General features: G+C 37.5%; 1 protein-coding gene across 3 annotated transcripts; it reads right to left on the bottom strand.

Moving 5' to 3' along the window:
- Positions 1-701: 701 nt before the first annotated feature.
- LOC128227488 (hsc70-interacting protein-like) lies at positions 702-11,640 on the bottom strand. Of its 3 annotated transcripts, XM_052938091.1 has the most exons (11): positions 11,529-11,640; positions 10,837-10,974; positions 10,178-10,262; positions 9,464-9,574; positions 8,641-8,743; positions 5,838-5,954; positions 3,418-3,502; positions 3,328-3,357; positions 2,691-2,818; positions 2,239-2,473; positions 702-1,629 (listed from the first exon to the last, which is right to left on the bottom strand). In XM_052938091.1, the coding sequence occupies exons 1-10, from the start codon at positions 11,620-11,622 to the stop codon at positions 2,255-2,257; spliced, it is 1,110 nt and encodes a 369-aa protein (XP_052794051.1). In that variant the 5' UTR covers positions 11,623-11,640; the 3' UTR covers positions 702-1,629; positions 2,239-2,254. The 3 variants fall into 3 exon arrangements, with proteins under 3 accessions (XP_052794051.1, XP_052794050.1, XP_052794052.1); XM_052938090.1 differs by having other exon boundaries at positions 3,328-3,502; XM_052938092.1 differs by lacking the exon at positions 3,328-3,357 and having other exon boundaries at positions 3,484-3,502.
- Positions 11,641-15,697: the final 4,057 nt, after the last annotated feature.

Raw genomic sequence — 15,697 nt, 5'->3', positions numbered from 1 at the left:
TTCATTTAAAATGGTGAAGATATAGTGAAGTTATCCTTGTTTAAAGTCTTCATCCGAAGCAATATATTGCATTATATGGTTCAATTCTTTGACTGTAAACTGTGATTTTGACTGAAGAAACTTGCCTGGAATTTAGGCACTGCATGTCCTCTAAATGTGGTGAATGTTTGACACCAGATTCATGAAAATCCTCCATTGGCTTTAGAAGATATGGAGCCACACAAGTTCTATGGCTTGAACCTTTGACCTTTACTGTGACCTTGAATTTCATGAACACTCTTCCAGGAGTTAAGGAAATATGGAGTGTACATGAAATCTATGGCTCCAATCTTTGAACTTTAATCACTCCTTGAATGTAGGCTCTGCATGATGTCTTAATGTTGTGGCCATGAAGCTATGAAGCGAACAAAGTCTACACTGTGAACCTTTCACCATGAGCTAGGTCACCTGTATTATAGGTTCTGCATGTGGTGAACATTTTACAGAGTTTCATGAAAATCCTTCAAGAAGTGTATGCAATAGTGTGGACAATAATCTGTGGCTTGACCTGTGCCTTTGATCCAGTGTACCTTCATACCATAATTACAGTCCCAACAAGATTGGACGGACATGCTGACATACACACCCTGATTCACTATTTGACAATTCTGTCATGGTCAGCACAAGCAGGATCAACAACAATACAAGTGATATTCAAACAATGACTGCATATAAGTTTTATTTTACTAGTGTAAATAAAATACAAGAAATACATTGTACAACCAATGACATCTAATGCTGTGATCAAAAAGGTTTAAAAGGTGCCAACACCCATAATAAGTTTTTACTTCAAGTGAATTTTTGAGGCTTAGTAATTTTGAGTCAAACGGATTTTTTTAATCAAGCAAAATTAAGTACATACAGATGTTTCATTCAACTAAGTTCCAAATGGTAAGTCTACAGCAGTATTAATGTGCATGAACAAACCAGCTGTACAAGTACTTGTGCATATTATGTTGGTGTGTAACAGTTAAATCATTAGCGAAGATAAAAAAGCTCTGAAAACTGAAATATTTCTATGACAAAATCTATTAAATACAATAAACTGTATGAACTGAATTAGTTCTAACATAAAAGCAATGATGATGATAGGATTGATCTGATATCAGGTAAAGCAATGATGATGATAGGATTGATCTGATATCAGGTAACAAGACTCAAGAGTCACCTTTTATTGTTTTGATCTTAACATTTCAAAGATAAATTGAACATTGTCACACGAACATAGAGCAGGAAAAATTTATCAAACATGATCAGAAAAGAAAATACATGTAATTCATGCAATATAATTCACATTAATGTGATAAAACAGAAAAAAAATTGATCCTTAAAACGCATATCATAAATTAATACAAAACAATTTCAATAACAATTTTTTTTTATGCCTTCTGACAGTTAAATAGCCACACTCAATTCCTGTTTGGAAAGATAAACATTCATACTTGAATGTTACACACTTTGCAAAATGGTATGTTTAATAATGATGACACATGGCACGACTGTCGCAGTCCACATAGAACACACATCGTCACATACACACTAGAACATCGCTTGCGTCACATGGAACTGACTGCTTCCAAAACAGAAATCCTAAAAATGTACAAATACACCTAAATACATGTAACCATTCATGAACATGATCAAGCAAGACTGCTTCAAAAACAGAAATCCTGAAAAAAAGAAGTTACACATACATCCATCTTGTTTTTGTTCCAATTGGCATATTTCTCTGAATCATGCCAGTTGATGCTTTGAGAGATACACATGGTTTTCTACCAGAGCCCAATGCGTGATACAATTCCTATCTATCCATGCTTTTTACTTTTCAAATCCATGCTTTTTTCTTTCAAATTCCTTCTTACTTAAAGAAAAAGTTTTAGTCAATATATTGATAAAGGGAACCCTTCCGACCTAAGAATCATTGTTTTTAAAAATTCTTTGGAAGAATCACCTTTAACACAGTTACAGTTTAAAAATGGAGCACTGTTAACCTTAGGCCATGGAACAGGATAACATTTCATGGCAATTTCAATGTTTCAATCAAAGGTTTTTACATAGACAATGGTACACAAGACTCATTTGATGCTTTTATGAATTAAGGTGCCAAGGACGATACATAGAAACCTGATACATTCATATACTTCATATATACCAGTACTGCACTATAATGAAAATCATCAACATGATAATAAAATTTACCATTTCCATCCTACATCTAGTCAACGCCGAGGTCAGCACCTGCAGATGGAGGTGGTTTGGGTGCCCCACCAGGTCCCCCAGGAGAGCCCCCTTCTCCACCTGCAGGAGGTGGCCCACCCCCAAACTTGGATGACATCTTTTGAATAATCTTCTGGATTTTTGGGTTGTCCTGGTACTTGGAAATGTTGGCCGGGTTCTGACTGACGTCCATGAATGCTGCTGATACCTCCGGGTCCTGATGGTACAGATATATAATACACAAGAAATCAATTCAAGTACAATCAGTCTTTTCCCAGAACAAGTCTTTTCTTTACTGTACTTTTAAAATACTTGTACTTTATCTATTCAGCTTAAATTCCTGATATGACGTGCTTATTTCAAACTGTTCTAAGAATACATCAGAAGCATCAGGTATTCAACACAGTGAAACAACCACAACCAAGTCCCCTTACCTGGAATGCGGAGAGTATTTCTGGGTCCTGTAGAAGCTGGGAGATGTCGGGGATTCCACCCATACCACCCATTCCGCCCATACCACCAGCGCCGCCACCAGCACCACCTCCAGCACCGCCTGCACCACCTAATTGGGAAATGTCAATTTAATGGAAATGTCGTTGCAAGAGTTAGAGCCCGAGTTAAAAAGGCCTGGGTAAAGCCTGGATATGATTTGTCATAGGGTCTTAGAATATTCTGTTTTTGTTTTTTTTCAAATTCCTTAAGATATATCTCTCATGCCTCAAATGTTTTACTGAACAAAAATCTTTGTTAGAATTTTAGCCCAATTTTGTTTTCAATATCATATCCAGGCTTCAGCAAAAAAAAGCATCAGCAAACAATTATACATGCATATATCAGTACTAAAACGAGCAACTACTGCAGAATAGAATCATAATTAAACCTAGCATTGAACAAGACAGCAAACATAATTTTAAATCTTATTAAGAAAATATTATCAAACAAAGGAGTTACTTGAAAAATAATGAGTCAAATGAATCAGCCACAATATGCATCACAACAGACCCTTGTATCACCTTATAAACCATTCTCATACGCCAAATTTCTATTTTTAGATATTGGCCTCATTCTCACCTGGAAATCCCCCTGGCATCCCACCTGCACCTGGGAATCCCCCTGGCATTCCCCCAGCACCAGGGAATCCCCCTGGCATTCCCCCAGCACCAGGGAATCCCCCTGGCATTCCCCCTGCTCCAGGGAAGCCCCCTGGGAAACCTCCCATGTTCTCACCTGCACGCTGACTCTGCTCCTGAAAATGTATTTCTGTTAGTTGGAGTGTCCAAGACATAACTATATTGCAGCTATTAAGTGAGATCTCAATGATTCCATGGCCCATTTTCTCGAAAATTCTTAAGCATAAGAAAGTACTATTTTCTTTATACAAATTACTTGCTGAAACTTGATTAACAAAAAAATTGGTGTTTTTTTTTTCTCTCCTTCGTTACATCTGAGAACTCTTTAAATAAGAATATGACACAAATTATACTTAAACAAAAATAGTGGACTTTAATAGCCTGATCCTGTTATTGAGGGACTTAAAATTGTTTGAGAAACTGGGACCTGGATAGGCAAAATAAGATTAGTTTCTTTTTGAGTTGTCAAGACATTTAACATAAATGTAAGCTCTGTAGAGCTAGAGCTTTATAAACACTATACAACATAGGGTAAAAATTCAACAGTAATATAATTAAATTTTGTAGATTGTATACATGGGACCTCAAGGGTAATATTAAGCCTGATACTTAAAGCTGCACTCTCAAGGATTGAACGTTTTGACAACTTTTTTTATTTTTTGTCTTGGAATGAGCCAAATTTTGCGAAAATCCATGGAAACCAGTGATATATATATATATATTGTTGACAAAAAATTAAATTGCAGATTTTTATAATTAAGTTCAAAAATTGATGTTTTATGCATTTTTCTTAAACCATTAGTAACGGTTTAAGCCATAAAACATTAATTTTTGAAGGGAAATATGAAAATCTACGATCTAATTTTCTGTCAACAATCTTATATCATTGCAGATATTTATGCAAAAAATGCTCTTTCAAAGACAAAAAATAAAAAAGTTGTCAAAACGTTCAATCTGTGAGAGTGCAGCTTTAATAAAGGCAGTTAGGCAACTTTTCCGACAGTATTTGAAAATAAAAAATTAAATAATAAATATCGGTTTATAATAATGATATCATTGATATCATTATTATATACCGGTATTCATTATTCAATTATGTTAAAAACATTAAGATATAACTCCAGTCATATCAAGCTATCATTTTAAGTTATACTGATAGACCCTTCAACTTCTTAGATATTGCTTTTAGAATTGAGATAATATATAATCCGAGAGACCAAGTGTAAACGCTAAATAAATAGTTACCTTTCTGCATCCTGCTGAACATAAGTGTATTACTGTGTACTGAACTATTCAAGTACTGTAGACACTAGACAGTAACATGAAGTTATCCATGACAATCTAAATCAAAACCTTACAATACCTTACAAAGATGCAGAATGGTTTTAGAACAGCAGAAAAACAAGAGCTGTCACAGTATGTGACGAATGCCCACGAATGTGACATTGACTTATGAACAAGGTCAGTACATAAAAAGTTGATCTTGCCTTTACGTGTCAAATACATATGGCAAGTTATTTTAAATTGCCTCTGAACATAAACCCCACCCATACTTGACAACCTACACTCTTGTGTGACCTTGACCTTAGAGGTAGGGACATGGGTCTTGCACACGACACATCGTCTTGGTATGTCGAACACATGTGGCAAGTTATTTTAAAATTTGTCCATACAAGGGAAAGTTATAGCCCGGACACGACAACCTATACTCTATGTCCTTATATGCAGCATTCCATTGTGAATAAACACTAAGTGTGACCTTGACCTAAGAGGTAGAACCACGGGTCTTGCACCCGACACGTAGTCTTGGTATGTCGAACACATGTGGCAATTTATTTTAAAATATGTCCATACAAGGGAAAGTTACAGCCCGGACACGACAACCTATACTCTATGTCCTTATATGCAGCATTCCATTGTGAATAAACACTAAGTGTGACCATGACCTTAGAGGTAGGGACATGGGTCTTGCACATGACACGTCGTCTTGGTATGTCGAACACATGTGGCAAGTTATTTTAAAATCTGTCCATACTAGAGAAAGTTACAGCCTGGACACGAGTTATTGAGCCGGACAGACAGACAGACGGACAGTGCGATTTTAATACGCCCACCTTTGGGGGCATAATAATTAATTTCAATTATGTAGTCAAACCACTTAGGTTACTCCATGAAGACACTGGCAACACACAGTGTTCAGAAAAATATGCTTTTTATTCTTGGATAAGCGGGAATATGTTTGTACATGCATCAAAGATCAAGAAAAAACAACAGGGGCATGACGCCCCCAGATACCTCAAGAAGGATGGGGTGTACATCTTATATGCTTAGCTCTTGAAAACTGAACTGCCTTAAATTATATGTGTATGTTCATTCTTGAAAATGTATTTTTTCACACTCTTTCCCACAATTTCTTTGCACCTTTGTACCTAGATAATTCAGTTCACCCACCTGTCTGGCCTTCTCCTGAGCCTCTTTGGCTTTCCTGAGCCTTTCCTTACGAGCTTTCAGTTCCTTCTCCTCGCCCTTTCTCTCATACCGACGCTTGTGTTCCTGGATCTTCAATGCCTGCACAGAGAGATACATACATGTATGTATGGTTATTCAAGTGAGATTAATCAAGGTATGAGAGGATAAAATTCTAAATAAGTTTTAATACAAATGTACCTGACAATCTCGGGGTTCAAGAAAGGTGATTTTTGGAAAATGAAATTATTTGGCAATTTTATTTAAACCAACCTTTAACTAGAGCTGTCACAGTAGTGACGAATACCCCCAAATGCCGCCTGGACACAGGAATGGCAAACCATTCCTTTGAAAAGAGGCCATAACTCCAAGGTTACTGCAAACTGCATCTTCTTTTATCATGCATGTACTGTTTTATTTAAATATGTTGAGTAATTTAGAAGTTACACTGCTGACAAGAAAAACTAGCCTTTCATGAGTTATCGTCCGGAAACTGTTTTTCTATTTTTAGTAACAGTGACCTTGACCTTGGCCCCAGCAGCCCCGATATCAAACTTGACCTGTATCTTCTGATGTTACACCTGTGTACCAAAAATTGTTCAAATCTGTCTAGCCTTTCATGAGTTATCGTCCGGAAACCGTTTTTCTATTTTTAGTAACCGTGACCTTGACCTTGGCCCCACCAGCCCCAATATCAAACTTGACCTGTATCTTCTAATGTTACACCTGTGTACCAAAAATTGTTCAAATCTGTAAGCCTTTCATGATTTATCATCCGGAAACCGTTTTTCTATTTTTAGTAACAGTGACCTTGACCTTGGCCCCACCAGCCCCAATATCGAACTTGAGCTGTATCTTCTGATGTTACACCTGTGTACCAAAAATTGTTCAAATCTGTCAGGCCTTTCATGAGTTATCGTCCGGAAACCGTTTTTCTATTTTTAGTAACAGTGACCTTGACCTTGGCCCCACCAGCCCCAATATCGAACTTGACCTATATCTTCTGATGTTACACCTGTGTACCAAACTGTATCTTCTGATGTTACACCTGTGTACCAAAAATTGTTCAAATCTGTCTAGCCTTCCATGAGTTATTGTCCGAAAACTGTTTTTCTATTTTTAGTAACAATGACCTTGACCTTGGCCCCACCAGCCCCAATATCGAACTTGACCTGTATCTTCTGATGTTACACCTGTGTACCAAAAATTGTTCAAATCTGTCTAGCCTTTCATGAGTTATCGTCCGGAAACCGTTTTTCTATTTTTAGTAACAACTAGACAAAGCTGTATAATTTTTGCCTATTTTAACTTATTCAGGGGCCATAATTGGAGACATGATCATGTGATTCCAACCACAATCACAGGGGCAAATGTTCTCACCATGGCTAAAAGTTTGAAAAAGATTCATTCAAAAATGACGAAGGAGTAGGACGAACAAAACTAATTTTACCCAATTTAACTCATTAAGGGGCCACAACTCCACTCAGGATCATGTGACTCCCACCAAATTCATGGAGGCAAAGGTTTACATCATGGCCATTAATATTTGAAAGTTTGAAAAAGATTTGCTCAATAGCTTCAAAGAAGAATCCTGGACAAAGCTAATTTTGCCCAATTTAACTCATTAAGGGGCCACAACTCCACTCAGGATCATGCGACTCTGACCAAATCCACGGAGGCACAGGTTTACATCATGGTCATTAATATTTGAAAGTTTGAAAAGATTTGTTCAATAACGACAAAGATGAATCCCGGACAAAACTAGGTTGTTTGCCCTGGCCTTAGTTATGGTATCACTAGAACGCACAAGGCAATACATTTATTTCCCACCAAATTCATGTAGGCAAAGGTTTACATCATGGCTATTAATATTTGAAAGTTTGAAAAAGATTTGTTCAATAGCTTCAAAGAAGAATCCTGGACAAAGCTAATTTTGCCCAATTTAACTCATTAAGGGGCCACAACTCCACTCAGGATCATGCGATTCTGACCAAATCCACGGAGGCACAGGTTTACATCATGGTCAATAATATTTGAAAGTTTGAAAAAGATTCGTTCAATAACGACAAAGATGAATCCCGGACAAAGCTAATTTTGCCCAATTTAACTCATTAAGGGGCCACAACTCCACTCAGGATCATGCGATTCTGACCAAATCCACAGAGGCACAGGTTTACATCATGGTCATTAATATTTGAAAGTTTGAAAAAGATTCGTTCAATAACGACAAAGATGAATCCCGGACAAAGCTAATTTTGCCCAATTTAACTCATTAAGGGGCCACAACTCCACTCAGGATCATGCGATTCTGACCAAATCCACGGAGGCACAGGTTTACATCATGGTCATTAATATTTGAAAGTTTGAAAAAGATTCGTTCAATAACGACAAAGATGAATCCCGGACAAAAAAAAGACGGACGGACAGACGGACAGACGGACAGACAGACAGACAGACAGACAGACAGACGGACAGACGGACAACCCGATTCCAGTATACCCCCCCAAACTTTGTTTTGGGGGGTATAAATAGTCATTTGAACTGTCAGCAGCCAGCAGCCATTTTTTATTGAGAAACCTGGAGTACCAGGTTTTATGTAATATATTTTGATTAAGGGTATCTTTAACAAAGCTCAGTTCAACTTTAAAAAGTTTGCATGGAAACACTATGTCCAAGGCCATGACAATGATAAAAAAACAACTACTGAGCAAACAATGACAGAATTTGTATTTGCTGTTATCAGCAGGAATAAGCTTGGCATTATTGCATATATTGCAGATGTACTTACATTGGGTTTGACCTGTTTCAGCATTTCATGTATGTCTTCATCATAGTCCAGTTTCTCTGCCATGGCCAAATCTGTGTATGCCTCCTCCCACTGGCCCAGCATTCTGCGGGTAGAGGTAGAGAAATGGTTAGCTCTAACAAGCTTATTTGGTTTTATTCCCCATTGATGCTTAATAAGCCAAAAATGAAAAATACCCCCACCCTACTCTCCTCGTCAGAGATAAGCACCAGCACCAATCAACAACTTCAGACAACAGTTCAAGGCCAAACGAAGTTAACTGGGTAAATAAAACCTAATTAAAGATTTCAATTGAAAACAAACATGACACTTTGGCAACAGGGAAAGCAGTTGACAAACTTGTGTCAAAGAAATATCTCAAAATTTCTGTTGAAAGTTTTGTCCCAAAACCGTTTTAGTAGAAGAAAAACAAACAGAACATATTTAGAATTAGAGGGATTTTTTTATCCTGCGGTATAAATAAATATGCTCTGGGGATAGGGACAATATATTCTTATATTCTCATTCGACTTAAGGACTCACACGCCCATCCAAACCTACACAATATTGCTGATTTTCCCCAATATTGTACATCTAACATTGAAGTTTGATGTGCTCTAAAACATGAATAAACTTGGTCGCTGGTAATCTGTGTTGCCTTAAAATAAATTTCAAACAAATCATACGATCCAATTTGTATTTAAAAAACAGTATGATCCGGAATTTTTTTTATAGGTGGACTTGCACCCTCACATTTCAACTTATAGTTCATCGAAAAAGTAATTTCGTAGAATTACAAGAAAGATGCATTTCAAAGGGAACTTACTTCCTGGCCTTGCCCCTGAACTTGTAGGGCTGTGCGGAGTCTTGGTTGATTTCAATAGCCTTGTCACAGTCGTGGATGGCCGCCTTCAGCTTGTTCATGCGGATGTAAGCACTAACAAAAGATGCAAAATGTGTTTACATTTATACTTACATGTTCAGACATGTATGCTGTTTTTTTTTTATTATTTACACATATATTCACAAAACATCTGTCTGTTCAGGTATGGATTAACTTTGGACTGAGGAAAGCTGGCTCAATGCAAAATCTCTAACTTGCTAAGCTAGCCAGGATCCGCATGTTGCTGTAAGTCAACAGCTTCATGTTCGAAATGTATGCCAAACTTTTTTTCAATGGTATTTAAAGCAAAATTACCATCAAGTTCAATGCATATCAATGTGTGACAAAAGTCACAGGATGCATTTAACTGTTCAACTTAAAACCGTCCAGTCATGGTATGCAGACACATGTATAGGTTTTACATTGTACCGGATGATATATGTGAAAAGGGCACCGCAGAGCCAATGCCAGGGCTCATCTGTAGTCGTCTAATGTTGTTTCCAGTCTAGCAAGGGAATTTACTAGACAATATATGTGAGTATTACCTCTGGCAACTGATCATATGCCAACTTTCATTTGAATATCTTGAAGCCTTCAAGTTGAAGGCATTATTTATGCAAAAAACAGACAAGCAAAAAATGTGGGAACCTCACATACCTTGCTCTTTTAGCATAGAATATGGCAGAATTCGGATTTATCTTGATCGCTTCTGTGAACAAACGTATGGCCTCATCCATATTTCCTGAAATTAAATAAAGTGCCTTGACAATCAATTCTCCAAATGTGCTGTATATTACATAGCTTAGATGTAAAACCTGGACCAATATACACAATAAATCACTTCTCAAACCGGATATTTTCATGTTGTTGTTTTTTTCAAAATCATTTTACAATGCACTTAGTTAAAACAATATCTATTTATTACCTTTTCAAATTCAAGACATACCCTACTAAGTTTGAGCACAGTCAAAACAATCAAATAATACATGTATGGAATATATTATATTCACAAAACAAAACAATTGTGACAGAATGAAGTAGCTTTAAATATTATACTTTCTCCCTTTTATCAAACTGTCAAGCTGGTTATACATGTAATGGTGTAAAGGCTGATGTGGTTTGTTAAATATTATGGTGAATACATTGAAAGGGTATGTAATTGAATGACAGTATTAGAAAGTAAAGATGGGCAAGGTCAGGGAATCGATTTATACATGTACTCTGCCCATCAAATGATCTAACTTCAATTATTTTGATAATTTCAAAGTATGTTAAAACTGACTGCATCCATCATATAAAGTAAAGACCTGTCTTACCATCGCCCATGGCAGACATGGCCTGGGAGCGCTTCTCATTGGCGTCATCCATCATCTCCTCAGTGACGTCAATCTCCATGTTTGGATACTCAGGCATGAAATCATCTGGATCATCAACTACACCAGTGTTGTCAAGCTCTGTAGAACACAGTTAAAGGATGATATTATCATTGTAAAGAAGATCTCAAGGTTTGATATTCTGTCGCCCAATTATTATTGCATAAACATGAAGAAAAACACAGTTTCAGAATGAAAATATCCTTGCATAAAAGGTCATCATCAGTGTTTACTTTGTAACCGATTTACTGAATTAAGGGCTGAAGTTCCGTCTCATTTTCAATGCTCAGCCCAAAAAGTGAGAAAAAAAACAAGTCCAAATATCTTTCTAGGAAAAAAAATAATTCATTAAAAAATTGAACCTTCCTACAAATATTATAATTTGTGTATTCTGTAGAAACAAGTTGATCACATTTTTCTGTCTATTTTTAAAGCATTCTTTTTCATTTCTAGGCAAAATTGGAAATTTAAGTCAAAAGGTCACATTTTTCCCAATCAGAAAAAGTCAATAAAGTGCATACAATAGATTTTGACAAAGTAACATTCTTCCATATTCCATCACCCATATATACTCCCACAATAAAATTATCTGTTATAACTTGTCAAGCCAAATGATCCATGTTCAGTTTACTCACCAACATCACTCTCCTCACTTTCTGGTTCCGGCTCTGGTTCAGGTGTAGGGGCACGGGCAGGCTTACGGGGCTGCTTGGCCTCAGCCTGCATCATAAAACAACATGAAAAAGAGCTACAGATAAGGATTGTACATGGTGTAAATCAGCTCTAGAATTACGATAAAAAATATGATTTATTATCAGTACAAATACAAAATGATTTAATGCGTATCGTTCCATTTACAACTATTTCTGGAACAACTATTTTGACCACATAAAAAATTACTTTTATCATTGTTTATGTAAAAAGCTACTTTTACTGATGCACCGGCATACATCTAAGGTTGTTTTTGATGGAAAATTGCTGAGATACTCTGATTGTCCCACAAAAGGATTTTCCTTGACAAGCCTGGTGTTTTGTAATGCACAGGATATTAGCTGCTGTTTTTGTTTTTGTTTTTTTTTAAATTGATTTCTGCATTTAGGATTATGCCTATCGTGTATGTAAAGAACATGTATGTTTCCAAGTGCCAGTTATCTTTAACAATCACCATTACATTTTATTAAATTAAACCAATGTGTACACAAGAACAAATTACATAAGGGCATAAAATACACTTAATGTAAAAAAATGTTGTTCTTAACCTTGCAATATTTTTTTTGTATTTTGACAAAATTTGGAAGTATTTTGTGTGGAGAAAGAAAAGGAAGAAATTGAACTAAAAAATATATTTCCAGCACACTTTTTAGGCCTTGAAAGATTTAAACATTATACAAGCTGGTCAATAGTAGTACAAGTAACTGAAACATCAACGTGACCACTGTTGTCGTGAGAGGCATTATACTAGCTGGTCAACTAGTAGTACAAGTAACTGAAACATCAACGTGATCACTGTGTAGGGAGAGGCATTGTACTAGCTGGTCAACTAGTAGTACAAGTAACTGAAACATCAACGTGATCACCGTGTCGTGAGAGGCATTATACTAGCTGGTCAACTAGTAGTACAAGTAACTGAAACATCAACGTGACCACTGTGTAGGGAGAGGCATTATACTAGTTGGTCAACTAGTTGTACAAGTAACTGAAACTTCAACGTAATCACTGTGTCGTGAGAGGCATTATACAAGCTGGTCAACTAGTAGTACAAGTAACTGAAACATCAACGTGATCACTGTGTCGTGAGAGGCATTATACAAGCTGGTCAACTAGTAGTACAAGTAACTGAAACATCAACGTGATCACTGTGTAGGGAGAGGCATTATACTAGCTGGTCAACTAGTAGTACAAGTAACTGAAACATCAACGTGACCACTGTGTCGTGAGAGGCATTATACTAGCTGGTCAACTAGTAGTACAAGTAACTGAAACATCAACGTGACCACTGTGTCGTGAGAGGCATTATACTAGCTGGTCAACTAGTAGTACAAGTAACTGAAACATCAACGTGACCACTGTGTAGGGAGAGGCATTATACTAGCTGGTCAACTAGTAGTACAAGTAACTGAAACATCAACGTGATCACTGTGTCGTGAGAGGCATTATACTAGCTGGTCAACTAGTAGTACAAGTAACTGAAACATCAACGTGACCACTGTGTCGTGAGAGGCATTATACTAGCTGGTCAACTAGTAGTACAAGTAACTGAAACATCAAGGTGACCACTGTGTCGTGAGAGGCATTATACTAGCTGGTCAACTAGTAGTACAAGTAACTGAAACATCAACGTGACCACTGTGTCGTGAGAGGCATTATACTAGCTGGTCAACTAGTAGTACAAGTAACTGAAACATCAACGTGATCACTGTGTCGTGAGAGGCATTATACTAGCTGGTCAACTAGTAGTACAAGTAACTGAAACTTCAACGTGATCACTGTGTCGTGAGAGGCATTATACAAGCTGGTCAACTAGTGGTACAAGTAACTGAAACATCAACGTGATCACTGTGTAGGGAGAGGCATTATACTAGCTGGTCAACTAGTAGTACAAGTAACTGAAACTTCAACGTGATCACTGTGTCGTGAGAGGCATTATACTAGCTGGTCAACTAGTAGTACAAGTAACTGAAACATCAACGTGACCACTGTGTAGGGAGAGGCATTATACTAGCTGGTCAACTAGTAGTACAAGTAACTGAAACATCAAGGTGATCACTGTGTCGTGAGAGGCATTATACAAGCTGGTCAACTAGTGGTACAAGTAACTGAAACATCAACGTGATCACTGTGTAGGGAGAGGCATTATACTAGCTGGTCAACTAGTAGTACAAGTAACTGAAACTTCAACGTGATCACTGTGTCGTGAGAGGCATTATACTAGCTGGTCAACTAGTAGTACAAGTAACTGAAACATCAACGTGATCACTGTGTCGTGAGAGGCATTATACAAGCTGGTCAACTAGTGGTACAAGTAACTGAAACATCAACGTGACCACTGTGTAGGGAGAGGCATTATACTAGCTGGTCAACTAGTAGTACAAGTAACTGAAACATCAACGTGACCACTGTGTAGGGAGAGGCATTATACTAGCTGGTCAACTAGTAGTACAAGTAACTGAAACATCAAGGTGATCACTGTGTCGTGAGAGGCATTATACTAGCTGGTCAACTAGTAGTACAAGTAACTGAAACATCAACGTGATCACTGTGTAGGGAGAGGCATTATACTAGCTGGTCAACTAGTAGTACAAGTAACTGAAACATCAACGTGATCACTGTGTCGTGAGAGGCATTATACTAGCTGGTCAACTAGTAGTACAAGTAACTGAAACATCAACGTGATCACTGTGTCGTGAGAGGCATTATACTAGCTGGTCAACTAGTAGTACAAGTAACTGAAACATCAAGGTGATCACTGTGTAGGGAGAGGCATTATACTAGCTGGTCAACTAGTAGTACAAGTAACTGAAACATCAACGTGATCACTGTGTCGTGAGAGGCATTATACTAGCTGGTCAACTAGTAGTACAAGTAACTGAAACATCAAGGTGATCACTGTGTCGTGAGAGGCATTATACTAGCTGGTCAACTAGTAGTACAAGTAACTGAAACATCAAGGTGATCACTGTGTCGTGAGAGGCATTATACTAGCTGGTCAACTAGTAGTACAAGTAACTGAAACATCAACGTGATCACTGTGTCGTGAGAGGCATTATACTAGCTGGTCAACTAGTAGTACAAGTAACTGAAACATCAACGTGATCACTGTGTCGTGAGAGGCATTATACTAGCTGGTCAACTAGTAGTACAAGTAACTGAAACATCAAGGTGATCACTGTGTAGGGAGAGGCATTATACTAGCTGGTCAACTAGTAGTACAAGTAACTGAAACATCAACGTGATCACTGTGTAGGGAGAGGCATTATACTAGCTGGTCAACTAGTAGTACAAGTAACTGAAACATCAAGGTGATCACTGTGTCGTGAGAGGCATTATACTAGCTGGTCAACTAGTAGTACAAGTAACTGAAACATCAAGGTGATCACTGTGTCGTGAGAGGCATTATACTAGCTGGTCAACTAGTAGTACTAGTAACTGAAACATCAAGGTGATCACTGTGTCGTGAGAGGCATTATACTAGCTGGTCAACTAGTAGTACTAGTAACTGAAACATCAAGGTGACCACTGTGTCGTGAGAGGCATTATACTAGCTGCTCAACTAGTAGTACAAGTAACTGAAACATCAACGTGACCACCGTGTTGTGAGAGGCATTTTACTAGCTGGTCAACTAGTAGTACAAGTAACTGAAACATCAAGGTGATCACTGTGTAGGGAGAGGCATTATACTAGCTGGTCAACTAGTAGTACAAGTAACTGAAACATCAACGTGATCACTGTGTCGTGAGAGGCATTATACAAGCTGGTCAACTAGTGGTACAAGTAACTGAAACATCAACGTGATCTCTGTGTAGGGAGAGGTATTAATAGTTGGTCAACGAATAATGCATTTATGACTAAAACATAAATATAACCATAGTGTAATGAATCGTTACTAGCTGCTAAAACACAAAGAAACCATTGTATAGTGTTACAAGCTGTGACGGTCAACTAACAAATACAGGTCACTGAAACATAAAATGGCCAATGAGTAGTGAGAGACGTTACTTATTGTGATGGATAATGAACACCGAGTAGTGAAAGGCGTTACTTATTGTGATGGATAATGAACACCGAGTAGTGAAAGGCGTTACT

The sequence above is a fragment of the Mya arenaria genome, chromosome 3 (genome assembly GCF_026914265.1).
Source record: "Mya arenaria isolate MELC-2E11 chromosome 3, ASM2691426v1".
In the NCBI taxonomy this organism is placed as follows: Eukaryota; Metazoa; Mollusca; class Bivalvia; order Myida; family Myidae; genus Mya; species Mya arenaria.
The sequence above is the reverse complement of the archived record's forward strand: the minus strand, read 5'-3'. Positions and strand labels throughout refer to the sequence as shown.